A 20,054-nucleotide genomic window follows, 5' to 3' on the forward strand; every position below is an offset into this window, starting at 1 on the left:
CTTGCAAAAACGAGTCCCAAGGTTTTGGGAAGGGCAACCAATGGAAGCTGGTTCAAACACTTACTAAGACTCCCATGAGCATTAGTAATCTTGAAGTCCTTGTTCAGAAATATCAAATATTAAAGCTCATTTCTCATCAACATATTAATACTCCCACGAGATTAACAAGTCTGGTATCACATTGGAAGTATATTTTGTTTTTGTTGCAAGTGTATTGAATACCTGCTTCAGTATGTAATGAGCATATCAACTATGGTATCATGAGCTCGGCATATAAAATGAGTAAACTGATCTTCTCAAAACAATGAAACAATAGGGACTTCAACAAAAAAAAAAAGGACATCAGAGTGTTCTGGTATAAAAATAGGCTAGTAAAATTCATGTGCCTTAATCAAGGAGAAAGTGCATATGGCAATTCAATCATGCATAATGGATATAACTGCTTCAAAACAAAAGAGTACTGGTAATATGATGAACGCCAGCAATCACCTTAATCAGTGCAATATTTAGAAATTTAAAATTTAGCTTCTAACTTCATACTTTTTATTTGTTATTCAATAAAATACGGCATCCTCTATTTATGGCATAGAATATCAGTTTTTGAAAAACAGAAAAGTTAACCGATTAACTTCAATTTACCCTGTTTTTTTGTCTGAGGCTCTTCACAGAACAGAAACAGTCTGGGAGCTAGATCTCATGATATTTTTGGATAACAGAAGAAGGCAAATGAATTCACTGACTATACTAAATCATAGTTCAGAACCCAAACGCAAACTAAGAACACACCCCATTCTTGTCTTAAATGTTTCCTGCCATTAACTCGTATTTGGCATTCAATTCAGCTCTCCAATGATGAGTACAATCGAAAAAATAAGAATGATATCCACACCCCAAGTAAATGAAATGAGCATCAGAGCATGATGAGGCAAAAGTATAGATGCAATGGCAAAGATTGCATAAAAGTTTGAATCCACATACCAAAGTGATATCTCATTCAAACCATGGATCAGCAGAAGAGCCAGGAAAAGCAAATTATTACCCACTGACATTACCAAGCCAGAACAGCAAGGGGAACTGAACTGCAGCCATGAAGAGCAGAAGATAATGATGCCTGGTGGAATGCTTCTCATACCCCCTAGTTCCTCCAAGAAGGACCCTCTTCATGGTCTTTACAAGGAACACAGCCATGCACACACATATCCACGGCAGCAGAAAATAATATGAGAAGCTCCAAAAGATCCTTGCCAGAACAGCAAGGGACAAGCCAGCAAATCCATACCCGGCATAGGCCACAATGTCCAGCAATGGTGCCTCACCACTGCCTAAGGAATACAACAACCCTTTTAGGAGGAGGATGTGGAAGAACCAGCCTGCTAATCCTTTTGTAAACTGTAGACTCAATGCTTCTGGTGTAAATCTGCACTGGATAAGAACATGTTAATGGCACAATGATGAAAGATTGTAGATGTGTCTAAGACTTGTCTTACCTTCCAAAAACACCCAATGAGAATCCTGAGAGCACAACATAAGTACCAAAGGCCATGAGGGGGATGTATAAATCTGGGGCATTTATATCATGAACTGGAGGTTTGTAGGCAAGCCTACCTCCAACTGGCTCTGTAATTCTAGTCCAATGTCCCTGGATGAAGGAAATCAAAGGACATGTGACATAGTTATAGTACAAGGAGCTAGCTGACCAGATACAGGAGGAAAAGAAGTAAATTAAGCATCCTTACCCTGTGTAGGAATGGGAAAAGGATCACTTTCAATTTATTCCTCACATACTGGCCATTCACTTGAAAGTAATACTGAGGATCAGACAAATATTGACTAATCTGTTCACAAAATCATGAAGGTGATTGTGAGCCCCTTGCTTTATGTAAATGCACTGCTACCCAGTGGAGAAAAAGACTGACTGATTTGTTTTACTATATGAATGTTTTATCCTCAGCATACATTGCTTTGCATAAATTCAGAGCTTGAGCCTAGGAATTTCTCCCCATATGCTCCTAGTCCACCACGGATGAGTCCAGATCCAGTCCCATAGAAAGCATTTCCAAATGGGTTCGGTGGGGATCTTTGCATGCCAGACTGGTTACCAAGACTGCCATTCATTGCTGTCAAATAGCTGAAAATTACCTGAATAAAAACAAACAGCGTAAAATCGCTCCATTTGGAAGCACACATGTTCCTCAAGTTTGAGAATAATCAGAACAGCCCGAACAATAGCAGCTGAATCTATAATTTTATACACAAAACCTTAAGAATTATGTTTACGGATATAATATTTATAGATTTCCAGGAAAGTGGACATCAGAATAATTTTTATAGAAAGTCATATTGCATTAAAATATCTGCAATAATTCTGTGCACATGAACACTATGAAAGCTACACAAGTATTATTTATGGAAAGTAAATCAAACCCTTTAGGTTTCTAAAATTTATACTGCATGCCAGCAGTTTCACTACATTTCTTATGAACATGATGAAACTGAACATTAAAGTTCAGAAATTGTATGAAAAGAGAAAGGAAGAAAGTTCATTTTGTAGTAGTTTAAGCACAAGCAAGAAACTACTTGGTATACTCTTTGTAAGAATGTTCTATTCATGTTTAGAAGAATCTCCTTCTCATTCAAAGGCCTTTAGGTTACCAGGATTCTCAATATCCAGTACCAGATAATGCATCAGAGTGTATAATTCTTTTTGGCCTTATGCAACAGCCTACCCCAATTAACACTAAAACTTGCATCAAAGTTCGGTAGAAGAAATGATGAAATTGACATTGCCCATTTAACTACAATTTTGTTAGCTTTGGTCCGGAAACAGTATCCATTTCACTACAAGGAGACACTTGATCTTGAAACATGTACTGTGAACCAGTAATTCTATAATCTTTTAATCCAACAGTGCTTAGTTTACACATTTTAGCAGATTTTCTCCCAGAAGAGTGCCTTACAGGGACACAGAAATCATCAGTTCTTATATGGTTAGTAAATAGATTCTTCCTACAGGATGTCCAGGCAATTAGTAGCAGATGAGCTGCTTGCTTTACTCAGCAGGATGGAATGCACAGACATCTGTTAGATTTTCATATTAGCCTCAAAAAGCTTTCCTGGAGACATTGAAACTAGATAATAGTTCTGGAATTACATTCACTACAAAGAGTCAAAGGATAAACAAACCTCACATCTGAAATTAATATCGTCATAACATTAGCTTATTGAATCACCTTGGCAGGTTTTGTGTATACCAGAGTCAATTATATAGTTTTGGACCTAATTCTTTGTGAAATAAATAATAACTGACATCACAGTATTTGGGGTACTCTACTGGATAAAATCGGTACAACAAATTTGGAAAGAGCCCATATTAAGGTGAGCTTGGGCCAGTCTGGTCTGGCCTGGAGTGGTCTGGACCGGCCGCTTGGGCCACCCAACGTGCGCTGGAACGTGCAACAGGGGGAGGAGGACTCCCGATGAGTCCTTTTCCTCCCCGAGTTCCTCGTGGAAGAGGAATCCTAAGACTCACTGGACTACGGTGAAAGCCCTATGACTCAACTTATAAAGCCCCTCCCCTCTTCCCTCAAATCCCTTGCTCGCGGATCCCAAACAATCCTCGCCGGATTTCTTCAAATTCCTCTCCAATTGTTGGTCGTTGTCCGCACCGTTGCCACGGCCGAATGCCGCTGGAAAACTAGGTAAGGACCCGACCCCCTTGAACTACCTTTTCTCTCTTTCTTTCGGGATTGTTCCGATTAGGCCGGTGATCACCGGAATACCATTCGAAATAGGGGTGCCCAATTTCGGCTTCTTCTGTGTTCTGTCGCTGCTGGCCGCCGGAATTGGCCGAGTTTTGCCACCTCCCAAGACCTCTATGTTTGGGCGGAAGTCATTCAAGAAGATCAGCCGTGATCTAGGCTAAGTTCTTCCATGATTTATCTTCTTCTTCTTTCTTTCTTCGCACCGGCCGACCACCATCATTGGTGGTGCCGCAGCTGAAGGGCCGCCCGTGGTCGTCGTCGCCAAGGGTTGGGCCGCCTTGGTGACTACCACCCACTGATCCGAGAAGAAAGGGAGAGAACGTCTCTCCCCTATTTTGGGGAAGAAGAGAGCCTCTTCTTTCTCTCTCCTCTCTCCTCTCTTCTTTCTCTCTCCTCTCTCTCTTGATCTTTTTCTCTGTTTCTCTCTTCGCATGATTCTATGGATCCAGCAAAAGGGTTCCAGATGTTTTAATTGTAGACTCGGGTTAACCCTAGTAAACGGTCATGGACCAGTATCACTGCAACCACCCGTCGCGCTAGCCTTAACCTGACCATCACCAAGTACCGTTGGATTCTACCATCATTAGTCCCTATTGTGTTATCTATACCATGGTCTGACTTTTGTTTCATGAGTTGACTGATTTGATTGGCCAAAGCGGACCGACCTGGATCATCGAACACTGCTACCTAGTTGACCTTGTCCGTCCTGCACCCGACTGTTGTCAGCTACCATTGGATCCATAATTGATAACCCTTGATATATTACCTTTTTCTTGATTGGATATAAATTTCTTGATCAGATGAATTGGATTACATTGTACTAACTGATGCGAACAATTGAGCGTTGTCATCTAGCCAACCTCGTATATCTTCCTATACAAATCTATTTTTATAGTCAGCTCTGGTTTTGTATGTGGCTACAATCATCCGGATAGAAAGAAGACCAACAAGATCTTATACTCTAGTATCTAAATTGAGGTAAGATCCTAGCCTTTTATTTATTTCAATTAGAGAAGAATATAGAAAATATCGATAATTCAAATATTAGAACTCTAAAATTAGGTAATTATTGAATAAGTGATTCATTAATATAGTGAGTAATTGATAAGGGATAAGTTAGTGTAATACTGATATTAAATTGACTGAACATGTTAGATGCGGATTGATAGTCTTGTAGTTGCGTTAGATTGCGATAGAGGTAAGAATCTCTATACTTCATCACTATATATATATATATATATATATATATATATATATATATATATATATATATATATATATATATATATATGTTTATTGGTTTGTACCGCTGGATTGGCATCATAAGATTTACATCGATAAATTTGGTTTGGCATGTGATAATATGTTTTATATGATTTTCAGTACAAATATATTCGTATGATTATTATACTCTCAGATATTGAGAACATGATTATATGAACAAAGATATCTTGAATTCGAAAAAAAATCGTTATATAAGTGATAACTGATTTGACAAGAGGAGCATGTAAATCAAACGGACAAGATATGATTTGGACTAATCTCATCATGGGATAGCACCCATGGGCTAACGCATGGAATAGCCTCCACGAGCTTATGCATAGGATAGGCTCCACGAGTTTACACGTGGATTTTTGTAGCGTCATGGGCTGACATATAGGAATAGCCTCCACGAGCTTACGCATGGTAGTATATTACTCTTGGACTGAGTTCTGATCTTAGATTGTCCAAAGAGGAAAGTTAATCAATGAGAAACATAAAAATTAAATTAATTAAAACGGATGAAATGACATCAGAAATTATTATTGAACAGTTGGTTATATTTGAGATATATATGTATATATATATATATGCTTCTTTGAAAAGATGATAATGAGAACTTATATGCATGTTATTTGTTGAGCTTTCTAAGTATTGATCGATATTCATTTTATATTTCTAATTGATTATTTTCTTATTACTTATGGTGTAGTGGTTCAGAATTCTTACAGGGCTATAAAGATAACAAGTCCTTTCCTCTTTCTCTTTTTTAGAGCTGCAGATTGCGTAGTACTTGGCTATGGTTGAGATCACAAGTGGAAGGAATGAATAGATAGAGCATTACTAATACTGGTTGGATGATTAAATTCTATAATTGGATCAGTTTTATTGCTTGTTATGAATTAAGATTATTATTGTTCACAGATATTAAGATTGTTCACGGATCATTATTTTTCAGGCCTTACATATTCTCTAGAGTTCTGCCCTAGGAAGTGTGCGGTCGTGTCGCATTCCAGACCCGGGTGTCAGGTTTGGGGCATAAAAGAAGTGGTATCAGAGTTTAGGTATAAGATCATTGGAGAGCATGACAGACCCTAGCTATCTGAAAGTGCATGGCCAAGATTCACTCCAGCAATTCAAGCTTTCCTCCCCCAAAGTGACATGAATGATTGAAAAAAATCCAAATGAGGGGGAGAAACAATAGATTAAAAGCCTATTGTCCTCTATTTGCAAACAAAACGTCCAAAACAATCTTTGGCTTGGATGCTTCAAAAGAAGGCCCTCATGGAGCTAAAATTAAAATTTCATGGATGCCTCGCATTTAGCCAAGTGACTGCAACAAGATTCAATGTGTGGATAGATGCTGAGGCATGCCATGACCAAAATCTTTTCACAAGGCTCAAACCAAAAGCATGATCATAATCCAATGTGGCGCTTGTAAATAACCTTCAAATGCATTTAAATGTTCTGTTTTCCCAATCAATGACCAAGTCCTGAAAGGAAAATAAGCTAATAGACATTTAAAATCACCAAATGATCCCAGTACATATGTAAATAGAGACACAAGAGCTGCTGGTTTGCTATGCAAATAGCCAAACACTTCTAGAGTAAATTTTCTGCAGCACTGGTGCATCCCAGCATTACAAACATAAATATAGACCTATTGGAAGAACCTTGAGGTGCATGTATATAAGAATACAAGACAAGCCCAAAACAAGGCTTTCATCCTGTTATAATATTAAGAAATCGTATGATATTACAAAAGGAAGAAAATGGTAGTCCTGGAATTCAGATCTACCAAATCTTTGAGCTCCTACTGTTGTTATTTTCCATGAAATTTGCTATTTGTCATGGAATAGGTTGAGCTAAACACTTGTGGGTTCTTAAGGAAATGTGCAAACATCATATCAATTGGATTTTCCACTACAAATCACAAAAGTTGATCTTTACCATATTGGTTCAAATGAACAGTTCAAGGTAACATTTTGACAATGGAAAATTATAAGATTATAAAATCAATTTGTTTGTAATTTAGGACCAACGAAAAAAAACACATGATTCTATTAGTTGCGAGTCCCATGAGATATCACAGTTACCATGGTCTAATATGTAAAACAAACAAGAAACATATCTCATATTTAGAGTTCCTATCCATAAAACATGTCAACATGCATACTACAATGCATAAGATATATGCTTCTATCCAGACAAAAATATGTAATTTTCTAGCTAACATAGGGTGTCAAAAATCTTTGCCATAGATTTTTCAACTTAGCTACAAAAATTTTGCAAACATCCCACAAATCCAGTTTGATAACACAACCAACATTTCTTAAGCAGAAAACTTTTGGCAACAAATTGCCCAACGACAAGGAAATGCTTTGTTTAAAATATGTGAGCCACAGTCACAAATTATAATTCCTGATAGCTTTAAAACAAGGTATTCTTTATAAATTCCCTTGTTTTGGACATACAATCAAAAATCCAAAATAATGCATATGCAAGTTTCATGAGAATACAAAATTCAATCTTGATTCAATAAAAGCATAATTGTTATAGTGATTGTGCCTTCAGTAAATTTTAGTTTAATCCCAACGTTACTAAGATAAAATGATATATCATTTATATTGTATCTTATCAAGGGTATGGCTTTTTCTATACACATTGATGTTCTAATGGAATCCACTTAACCATGATCCAAATATGATGTAATATATGTCATGTGCCATGGAATGCAGAACCGGACAGTTCCGCCCGTTTCGAGCCATAGCGGTGGCTCAGTAGTACAGTTCCGGCTTTAAAAATGGCTCACTACCGGAGCTGGAGAAGAAGAAGAAAAAGAAAGAGCGAGCGGGGGAGGGGGGAGAAGGAGCGGCGGCGGACGCTGGCAGAAGACCGCAGGGGGGCGGCGGAGGCCATTGCTCTCTCTTTCGATACAAAGGAACCGGCCGCAGCTTAAAAATTTTCAAATTAAAAAAATTTTAAATTTTTTTAGCCGCAGCCACGGCCTCGGCCTTCGCCGCCCTCCTGCAGCCTCTGCCGCCCCTGCCAGTGTCTGCCAGCACTTCTTCTCCCTCTTTCCCCTGCTCACTCTCTCTTTCTCTTCTCCTTCTTCGGCTCTGGCAGGTTTTCTCTCTCGATACGGGCTCGACACGGCTCGTACTGACTTATTCCGCTAGAGAACCGGTATGGTACCCGGTACCGATTCCTCCGACCCTACAAGTGATTGCTTCTTAGGAGGTCCAAGCACTCTAATTCCATTAATAGATGCTCCCCTCTCCATGCCTAAATACCCTCTCCAGTTTCAACCTCCATTAAGGGTAACTAGTTCTCACAAAATGTGAAATTTGTAAAGCATAAATATACTAATGTATCATATACAAAGAGCTTTTTTATTTCTTGGAAAAGATAACTAGAAATTCACCATATTGTTTTTGAAAAATATATACGAAATTATGAAGACATTTCCCATGAAATTTTGTTTTAGTGTCATAAAAGGCTGTATCCTAAGGACGGCTTATAGTTTCACTGCTTCAAGGCACAAAAAAAGCTGCTTCCTCATCAGTAAGTACAGTAGTACCAAATTGGCTCATTTTACACAATTGATTGACCTTTGGACTTCGAACAACTGTACAAGAAATTCAATGTCACAAACAGCAAGCCACATGTTATGATTAAAGGACAGATGCCTTTCTTGAAAGATATGGCTCCTACCCTCCTTAGGAAAAGATAGAACAATAAAACTATTAAAAGAACATGGAAAAGATAGAACAATTAGCAAACTGCTAATTGTTCCAGTTGCAAAGTTTCCTAACAGACATGGAAAAGAACATTCTAAGGGATAAATTGATCCCAATTTCCTATTAAAGTTATCAGGTATACAAGTTATAACTACAAAAGAAGGCATAGCATCCAATCAATGAGAAGGTTGAATTTATTTCGCTTGTACACCTTGCCTATGAATATTGTATCTTAACAACAACAATGTAATTTTTGTTATATATGAATAACAAATATAATGATGCTCAAGCACTAAGTTCCATAGAAACTGAACATGCATGTGTTGCAAGGTCCTTATGGTAGATAAAACAGCCTGCCTTTTGCTTACCAACATAACTAATAAACATATAAAACATGGGAAATAGGCATTGTTACATCAATTTGGAGTAGGTTACACAAATCGCACCTTGCCATTGATTTCTACATTGGCCCTGTTCAAACCATCTCAAATGATTTTCCTCACCTTTAAGTCTATCTATTCCAGTCATTCTCTAATGTGACCATTCACAAATTTACAGCTATTAAGTTACCACACATTTATCTGAACCAAGGTCCACCGAACCACCACCGGGATCCATACCGGTCGGCGCCCGATACAGTTCGGCACCGGTTCAGACCTGTACGGAATCGGTATTTTTTTTGGAGTTTTTAAAAAAAAATTAATTGGTAATCACTCTTTTCAAACTTTTTCTATGAATTTAAGTCTAATTTAATTTTCTTTTTGATATTTGTTTGATGTTTCTATGATTCCGGTTTAACCTAGATGATGCATCTTATTGCTTTAAAATGATACAAATGATAAAATGGACAACATAAAATATCCTCAAATCTAGTGACGTAAAAATTTAAAAATAATGCAGTCAATTACATATATTTAAAATCCAACATACATACCGATATCTAAAATCGGGTCGAGTGGTAATGCCTCTCATAAATATTCGGATCATCGGCATAGTCAGAAGGCACATAAGTACTCTTGGATTTCTCGTTGAAGCTCTAGCTCTGAGAGATATCCTCTAACTGACAATACAACTGTGGAGGGGTCTATCCAAATATGTCGACAGCAAAATCCGACTCGTAAGATGCTCCGAGCTGCATAGGGAAGTAGCCACCGGAAGATGCCTCAGACGCACCATATCCAAATCCGTATCCGTATGAATCATAGACTACCTGTGACTGTGGATAATAGGATTTAGTATACGACTCAGAACCCGATATATCTATGGATCCTATTCTACGTGCGAAGTTATCTGCAACTACATCGTGTCCTCCTGAATAACCTCGAGGAGCCCATCTCCTATATGCAATCATATCCCCGCAGACTCTACCAGATCGTGCACCGTGGTTCCTATCCTTTGTGGTATGCATAAACTGAAACTCACCGGTGAATTGAAGACCACCCTATGGATATGTCTCATAAACAATGGTGTCCTATCCTCCATTCTCTCTCTAGCCGGTAGATTTATGACCACCAGAATTGTCATCACTGCTGCTCCTGGTTTCTGAATCTGAGCTTACTGACTCCTCCTCAACACTCTCCATTAGAGTTGCAGGTGCCTTTTATTTTTTTTTATGTGTGCTGAGCTTCTTACCTTTCGTGCCCCTCTCTGTCTGACTATGTTGGAAGGATGTATGTCACCCTTCTGACCAAGTCGACTGGGTAGCGCAGTGGCCTCGTCTAAGCATCTCTCGATCATATCTCTTGAAAGGATGTCTCGGACAAGGAGTCATGTGATAACAAACTCTTCTGTGGCTATGGCTGATCAACTAAAAGAATGCATGGAATATTGCGCTCAGCCATTGCTTTGTATTGACCCTAGCCTCGCTGGCTACGAAACTGGCGGTCGTGAAGGCGATCCTCGCTTATCAAGCTTCGGCTCCTGTAGATCCATGTAGAACCCAACAATAAATGCTGCATATATTTTTCTAGGCCCTCGGGCATGCATCAAAGGCTACTTATTTCTTAATTTTTTTTAAATTTAGGCTTAGACCACTGTGCACATGATCACATCAAAACTTAAATAAATGGATACCAAATTTTTATGGAGAGTAACTTGCATGCCCCTAAATATGTTTCTGATTTTACAATTTTTTTAATTTCTATTTATTTAAAAAAAATTTAATCTAAAAATATTTTTTTTTAATTTTTAAAATTATATATAATCCAAAAATTAAAAATTTTTAGGTAAGTATATAGATTGTCCATAGATCTACAACGTATAAAAAAAATAAGCCTAAATCAAAAATTTTGCTATGATCTTCCTTTATTTTTTAGCAATTTTTGTGCTATTTTTTCAAGCCCCCCTAAAAAAAAGGAGGAAATGGGTAAGAGAGAGAAAGCACACCTTATTTAGCCTTAGATCTTTCTTCTGATAGCCTGAATCGGTGTTATTTTTGGAGTTTGGGAAGAGGAAGCGACCGAGTGTAGGAAGAATTGTGCATTAGCCTTCCCAACACACATCTAATGCTTTAAAAAGCATCAAGTACACTGCTACAGTATCAACCGGGCTTGGAACCAGAATGGCTCAGTATGACCCAGCTAGTTTGCACCGAGTCTGCACCGAACCGACTAGTTCCGGCCGGTTCGGGCACTTACCGGCTGGTTTTGGTCGGTAAGTAACCGGTTCCGGCCAGTTCTATATGGGTTCCGGCTGGTAAGGGGCTGGAACCGGTTCTAGGACTAACATGCACCAAGTAGCACCCTCTCAAATATTGACACAAAGTTGATTTAGAATAATGTTAAGAGGTAGCTGCCATAAGCCAACTCCTATTGTTAGCCCATCACCACCAAATACTCATGCATCAAGCATGCTGACAAGCAGTACAGAACACACAAGAGTTATTGTATACATGTTTTATGTAGCTAGTATAACCAATTGAGATTCCTTATTTCTCCTACCCACCAAGTAATCTCTCTTGGTCATCTATTATAAGCTTTTCCTATAGTAGAAAAACCATATACAGGTTTTCATCTTTACTCATTGTTCCATTAAAATGCTTTTATAAGTCCTTGTTACCTGTATTAATTTTCTTTCGGAAATTTTTCTATAGCTTAAAAAGAAAAGAAACATGAATTAATCATACGACTTTAGTAAATCCTTGGTAATAAACTGCATTTCTTAGCTAGCTCTCTTAGCATGGCTTGGCTTGGAAATCAGATTACCATGCTTGTTTGATCACAATAGAGGAACCTAAGCCGCATTTTATGCTCATCTTATTAATTAGACATGCACATATATGTATAAGCTTGTCTAAAGCCTAGCCAGGATTGAGCACACTCTTAGCATTAGAGTGAAGCTAAAACAGCCCAATATTCAGCTCAGCTTTCATTACTAGCCCTACTTTCCCTCCATTTATTTGCCAATCTCCTGGTCATTGTTATCTCATTTACTACATATTTTGATGAAGTCAACTAAATATCTTTGTTTAATTTCCGTACTATGTCTGATGGGCCAAAACATGCTAAAAGATTTTGTTTTGTTTTCCCCATGTTATATCTGCCCCCTGCTGTTATAATTTAATTGGTTGAATTTCCTCTATTGTCCCCCTTCTATAATGAACCTTTCCCTCTTATATGCTTATAGCATCATTCTCATTCAACAGCTCCCGGAAATCTTATCTTCCTCAGCACATATACCCTATCATGAGAATCAACCACTCTTATGCAACCAGTGGATTAAAATCTTTTTCCTCTAATGCAACAACCATTGTGATTGAAATCTACCATGAGCCCTTTCCTGTTTAACTTATTGTAAATGTCATCATAAGCCCTATACTTCACCTTAATAGATTCCTAGTCCTGAAACTAGCTATGCCCATTATCTTAATAAGACCTTTCATGATAACCTTTGCCTAGCCTTAGCTTAGATTCATAACCCCTGATATACTGTTTGACTTGGCCAAATCTTGGACTCAACTCAAGTGACACACCTTGTCTGCTGTGCTAGCTTAAACTGAACAACCATGGTTCCAAAGAAGAAAATTACTATTACAAATAAAAAATCGGTTAAAAATGGAATGACTGCATCAATGTTCTTTTAATAATTTGCTCCAATGAAAGGTTTGAGTGAAACCAATGAGTTCATCAAAAATGGTTTTGAAGTCTCAATATCAATTAGCCACATATACATATCTCATTAGTGGCATAGATCTTACCATCTTTGCATTTCAATGGTGAAGCTTCTTCAACATTGACCGGAGACCACTCCACACATATATGCCTTTGAAAGGTAAATAAAATACTAAATGGATAATTAGGTGATCCATCCTCCTGCCTATGCCAACAGTATATCTGTCGACAGCCCTTAGCTGCAGAAATTCTTTCTACATAACCAGAAGTCTCCTTAAACCTTATCATCAAGAGGGACAAACATGCAGGTAAGTATTTTTCTTTCTAAATGCGTGGAGCATCGACTGTTCACCCAGGGATTCAGACGGTACAATCAAGATGCAATAATTCATAAAAAAGCCAGAACAAAAATCCTGTATTCCTGCCATCCACCGTAGTTACTAATGACAGGCATTGAATGACTTAGCATTAATCTAATCACATTTTTCCGAGTTCCTCAAAGACATAACATGACATAAAATGAACCATTTTCCACCCAATTCATTCATCAAAATTCCTGAATATTCCATCCACTGCTAGATTCTTAACCTGCTACAATAAACCCTCTTTTTCTTGGAAATTTATGCGGTTTGGATCCAAAAGAGTTAAAAAAAAAAAACCATTCCTCTTGTTCTGTCCTTCAGCATAATAAATCTCATGCTTATTGTTATAGAACTGATCAAATCGTTGAGAAAGAAATGGAGATAAACTAAAAGATAACTTGAAAACAAGATTCGGTATATAAGAAGAAGAATGCTCGCAGATCTGGATGAAGGCAAATGTAAGAGAGCATCGAAGAAAGAAAAGATTGTTCGAAGCTCGGATCTTCGATGAATCAATGCTTCTGCGAGTAAGACAATCAGGGGGAGATTGATACCTCGAGAAGAAGAAGATCCCGATCGGAGCTCTAACAAAGATGATACCGAAAGAAAGGGGAAAGCGGAGGCCGACGTTTATAGTTAGAGCGGTTTCGAACGAGGTCGTTTAATTGATATTTTACGAGTTAATAAATAACTTTTTTTTCCAGACTTTGCGTATAAGTATGCTTTTATATACGCCTATAAAAATGTTGGACTACATATTTATCATATAAATTGTAACAACGCCTCATCCCAAAAGGTTAGTTTCAAGATACTATTCAGATATCTTCAGCCTCTGCTATATCCTATATGGGTGAAAAAGTTGAATCAGAAAATCCCAAATTTCAATCTGATCTATTTATTAAATAGATAACATTTAAAATTTAAATTTATTATGTTTAATAAGCAAATAATTTGATCCAACCTGCTTAACTTATTTAATAAGTAGATCAAGTGAACTTGTTTAGCTGTATAACAGATTTAACCTGCTTAGCTTCTGCACTGATGTTCTCAATGGAATGAGAAAGTGAGAAATCAATGGCATAGCAAACAGCTTTGTTAAAGAAAAATAATGGAAACACAAAATGTAGATAGTTGCAGTATTTAATGGTGTTGTTAAGAAAAAAATAATTCAATAATTTTTTTTTTCAGAAAAAGAACGATTATATTTTTTTAAAAGAGAATTTCTGACTGTTGATTAGATCTTTAGGGTTCGTTTGGTTTGAGTATGTCAGATCCTGTAATCTTTGAATTTTTTGAAAATCATTTATCTTTGCAAATAAATGCGAAGGAAAATAATTTTTAACATGTTTGATTAATGGAAGAATTACTCTAAAAAATAGCACCATAAAATAATTATTATATTTAGTTGGAGGTAATGCTCTAAGAAATATTACCAAATTTTCAACAATATTTTTAAATAAATAATTTAAGTAATGATATTTTTTTGTTAAATCTATTTATTAGCTATCTATGGTCTACTTACATAAAAGCGGTCAATATTGACTATTTTAAATATTAAAATATATTTACATAAGTTAATAAATATTTTTAAATTAAATGTACATATACTAAAAAATATATATCTTATTATAAATAAATTTTAGTATATCTTTGGTATATAAATAAATATTAATTATAAATTTTATAAATTTATTTATCAATAAATAAATATACTTATTATTAATAAATTCCATGATTTATTTATTAATAATTAATAAATGTTTGTTAATTATTTATTAATAATTAATATTTACTAATAAATATTTTAATATAAGAATTATATTTATTATTTATCAATAATATTATTCATATTTTCATATATTAATTATTATAAATAAATTTATTATATTATTTATTAGTTGACATCCTTTTCTTTTTTTGATAAATTTATCTGGCTCAGATTGTTAACATTGTTGTTCGGGTTGTGAAGGAACTACATTGTTGCCTCCAAACACACTCACACAGACACAAAGCACACATTTGATACGCTAAGAACAAAAATGCACTCATTGCCGGTTTCTAAAGCCAATTTGCTGAAAAAGGCTATAGGTTTGTGTGCGTGTCACCCGAAGAAGTGAAGTGCATCACCTGTAGAAGAATGAAACTTTCAAATGAAACGAATATTCTTATATGGGGATTGTGTTAGGGGAAGGGCACCTAGAAATTGCTATATTGAATTTTTTATATTTTTAAAGTAATATTTTAAAAAAATTATAAAAAGAAATCAAGAGATTGATGCAATTGTTTTGGCCGCAGCGTGTGTGCACGGTTACTAGCGTACTTCCCCAAAGCATCCAAAATTTTATTTAAGTAAAATGTAAAAAATATAAAATATATAAATAAATCTACCTCATCCTATCAACTTGAGCTTTTGGGACAATTAGTGATTTCAACATGGTATCAAAGAAGACGTCTTGAGTTCGAACACTGTCTCCCCACTCTTTAACCCTATTATTAAAAAAATTTTACATATTGGGCTTACCCATTAAAGAAAAGTCCGGCCCACATATGAGGAGAAGTGTAAGAAAATATAAAATATATAAATAAAGTATTTTAAAATATTAGAACCAACTAAAATTTAAAATTTAGAGGGTAGGGTTGGTTTTTTTTAAATTAAAATATTTTCAAATAAAGAAGAAAAAACTCCAACAGGTTGCTTATTGCATAGACAAATACGAGACATGAAACACTGGAATTGGCTTTTTTGAATGGCATGATATGCTATCAAAAAACAAGTTCCTTTCTTGGACTAAAAGGTTGGTTTTGTTTTCCTCTAGTGTCCTGCATCTATATTCTCTCGCTGCTATTACCTTACATCCCACAAGGCACAAGCTTGAATGCATACTTCATCATTGGTGCTGCAATTTTTGTGATGGGTTTGATACTATGCGATCCTCCTCAATCAGTAGATCAGTTCCATGAAAGTGACTAACCTTTTGCTTGAAGCAAGACTGTGTGGATCTATGCTATTTTAGTGCCTCCACTGATGCGCAGCTCAGTTTGTACCTATTGGGAGCTCACGTTGCCTCTGTGCCAGATATTTTACAGGCTAGCATGAGTTGCCACCGGTTTAAGGTGCCCATGAAAAGGTTACATGATCATTCGAAATCTTGTTATGAGTTTATATTAGTCATGGACATTGAATCCCTTGAGTCAAAGACTTGAGGCTAGATTAATATCATCCTAACAATCTAGGACCTTATCCAAAATAGCTAGCTGCAATGTATTTTTTGGACTCCTTAGTCCTCTATAAGTATCCAATATTTTTTCAACGAATAACCGATGTGAGACTAAATATACGTCCGCACGGATCCTCACATACTTTTTCCGTTTAAGCACTAACATCCTCATCAGGCTAAGGGTTCCATTCAAATCTAATCATAAGTACCATAATCAGCCCGTGGTCAATTTTAACTAATCTGTGCTCCAATATTCTCTAGCCCACATAGATCATAGGCTAGGTCCGCTCTGATATCATTTATAACAACTCGAGACCTCATCAAAAATGGCTAGCTAGAAGGTATTTTTGGATTTCTTAGTCCTATATAAGTACTCAAAATCTTCTCGGTAAATAATTGATGTGGGACTAAACACATGCCCACATGGATCCTCACAATTATACATAGTTGGAATTCTTGGCTAGGATTGGTTTTGCATGCAAGTAACTCTGCAGTCTTCCATTATGAAATTAGATCTTCATGCTGTCAGTTGCCAATTTGTTGCAAATTACAAAAATATGAGGATCACAACTTATTGTCCACAATTTCTTGATGAAATTTATTGTAGTATAATTATGACTACTTAGAAAGTTTTGAGTGTAGAGCACAACAGACCCTACTAAGCTTGAAGCAACAGATTTTTATAGAGTATGAAGCTCAAAAGCTTTCTTGATTGGCTTGCCAATTATGATCAATTATTTTCATAGTATTAACCGAGGAAAGAAAAGTTCAACTTGCTATAGTAAAATTAAAACGTGTTGCTCATATTTGGTGAAGTTGATTCAAAGAATTAAATCAATGCTCTGGTCGAGGAGAGCCTACTACTTGGTTGGAGCTGAAAGACCACATACGAACTAGATTTCTTCTTGTTGACCGGAACCAAAAATTATACATTAGGTTTCATCAGAACAGGAAGTCTGTCATTGTTGAAAAAATGCAATCAAGAAATAATGATGCCACAAATTTTTTTTTTCTATTTATATAATTAAATGGGATATCACTCACCAAGCAACAATAATCTCTATCATCTACTCAAACAATTAACAAGCAAAATAATCGAGCAATCTAGAAATAAGAGACCACAATTTTTTTAATGTGAAAAGTCCTTTGATGTGAAGGAAAAAAACCATGAGACCTAGTCCAGCCAAAAATTTTCACTATTTAAAATAATAAAATTATAATAGATCCTCTCTAGTTCAACTAGAGGCTGCACAAACATCAACAAGATTTAATTTTGGCTTTCACAACAAGAAAATTCTTCACCAATAAGACGGATTTTAACAATAAATAACAAAATAGAGAATAGATCTCACCAAATGTTGATGCTTCAAATAATCAATAGAGAATGCTTTCTAAAAATCCAAACCATTCAATCTATAGCTCTCAATGTTGGAAACAATATACTAAAATTTCAACCAAATCTAAATAAAATCAACCATCCGATCATCCAATAAAGTAGCACATTCTTTTCTACTTTGATTTTCTGTTTTTCACCGCTTTTCATAGACTCGGAGACTCACAGTTTTCCACAATTATCTCACCCCCAAGCCATGTGGTTTGAAACTGCCTTCTTATCCCCTTTTTTTTAATTTCAAATGATATGGGTTCCACATGAGGAGGGACCACACCAACAAATCTCCCCCTCCCGAGTTATGTAGGAGGTTCCACCAAACCCATTTTCTCTCTACAAGCAACATTTTTTTTCATGGACAAAGTTTTAGTCATGATATCTGACCCATTATCATCAATATAGGTTTTTCCAAGACACAGTAACTTTATCTCCAAAGCATCCTAAATTCAATGATATATCACATCAATGTGCTTGGATCTCAAATGAAATGTTGAATTTTTTGAGAGATGGATGGCACTTTGACTGTCACAATAAAGTATATATTTTCCATCCTGATACTGCCAAAATCACTACTAGTGTAGGATGTGAAGAAGTCCCACCAAGAAGTAACATGAAAAGAGGCATCTGGGTCAACAATTTAAGTAAAATGCTGGCATGTAAGGTTTACACAAGCATCATCACAAATAATACCGACATCACCATTAGATGCAACTGTTGTTATATCATTTTCTTCCTTCTTTTCTTTACCTCTTTTTCTTGATTGCTCCTTTTTAAATTTTCTGCACTTTCTTTTCATGTGCCCTGGCTTGCCACAATAAAAATATTGATCTCTTTTTTGAATTTGGACATTCTTTTTGACTTATCATGATTGTTAGAATTTTGCAAGATTCTAGTTTTCCTCCTCCTCCGCCTTTCTGTAACCAATGCCTCTGATTGTATAGTCACACCATATTCTCTTCTTTCGGTCTTCTCTTTCAATATACTATTTTTTACCATTCTCAATGTTACCACACCGTTAGGAGCTGAATTACTAAGTAATACAACTAGAATTTTTCATCATCTAATATCATTTTCATAGTATTTGGTTGATTTACCACATTCTGAAATCTACTCAAATGCTCGGCCACTGAACTTCCTTCCTTATACTTTATATTCACAAGCTTTCTAATCATGAATGCCTTGTTATTTGCAATCTTCTGCTCATAGAGACTCTAATTTCTTTCATAAACTTTGAAAATTAGTCTCCATAGCAATATGATTAAAAACACTATTATCTATCCACTGTCTGATTAATCCAACCATCTTCTTATTCATTTTCTCCCACTCTTTTCAAATTTTGTCATTTGGTTTGGCACTATCTCATTCAATAGAATCAAACAATTTTTTTGCAAAATAGTAAATTTTCCATTTGGGACTTCCAAATTAAATAATTGAAATATATGAGTTTAACCATATTGCCACATGAATGTTTTTTCATTTAATCAACACAAGGAAAATTCAACCACTAGCAACCTGCTCTGATACCACTTTGTTGGAAAAATGCAATCAAGAAATAATGATGCCGCAAACTTATTTTTCCTCTTTGTATAATTAAATGGGATATCACTCACTAATCAACAATAATCTATACCATCTACTCAAGCAATTAACGAGTAAAATAATCAAGCAATCCAGAAACAAGAGACAATATAATTTTTTTAATATGAAAAATCCTTCGATAAAAAGAAAAAAACTATGGAACCTAATCGAGCTAAAAAATTCTACTATTTAGAATAATGAGACTATAATAGATCCTTCCTAATTCAACTTGAGGCTGCATAAACATCGACAAGATTTAATCTTGGCTTCCACAACAAGAACATTCTTCACCAATAAGATGGATTTCAATAATAAACAGCAAAATAGATGATGTATCTTACGAAGTATTGATACTCGAAATAATCAAAAAAAAAAATCTTTTTAAAGATCCAAACTGTTTAATATGTAGCTCTCAATATTAAAAATAATATACTAAAATTTTAATTAAATTTAAATAAAATTAACATCAGAGCATCTAACAATGTAAAACTTTTTTCTTTTTTCTTTTGACAATGGCCTCATCCCCACGCCAGCCGGTTTGAAACTGTCCCAAACGATGTGGGTCCCATGAGGAGGGACCACACCAACAGTCACAGTCTATGCTAAAAAGTTCTTTGAATTAGCCTCCAGGACAGG

General features: G+C 35.8%; 1 protein-coding gene across 2 annotated transcripts; it reads right to left on the minus strand.

The window, feature by feature from the left end:
* Nucleotides 1-710: 710 nt before the first annotated feature.
* LOC120113224 (uncharacterized) lies at nt 711-13,903 on the minus strand. Of its 2 annotated transcripts, XM_088711989.1 has the most exons (6): nt 13,787-13,861; nt 9,696-10,681; nt 1,957-2,139; nt 1,737-1,835; nt 1,488-1,639; nt 711-1,417 (listed from the first exon to the last, which is right to left on the minus strand). In XM_088711989.1, the coding sequence occupies exons 3-6, from the start codon at nt 2,113-2,115 to the stop codon at nt 1,036-1,038; spliced, it is 792 nt and encodes a 263-aa protein (XP_088568115.1). In that variant the 5' UTR covers nt 2,116-2,139; nt 9,696-10,681; nt 13,787-13,861; the 3' UTR covers nt 711-1,035. The 2 variants fall into 2 exon arrangements, with proteins under 2 accessions (XP_088568115.1, XP_038989937.2); XM_039134009.2 differs by lacking the exon at nt 9,696-10,681 and having other exon boundaries at nt 13,787-13,903.
* Between the last annotated feature and the right edge of the window lie 6,151 nt (nt 13,904-20,054).

This window comes from Phoenix dactylifera, chromosome 15 (assembly GCF_051530095.1).
Source record: "Phoenix dactylifera cultivar Ajwa chromosome 15, Ajwa_hap1_PhDact_Kaust_v1.1, whole genome shotgun sequence".
In the NCBI taxonomy this organism is placed as follows: Eukaryota; Viridiplantae; Streptophyta; class Magnoliopsida; order Arecales; family Arecaceae; genus Phoenix; species Phoenix dactylifera.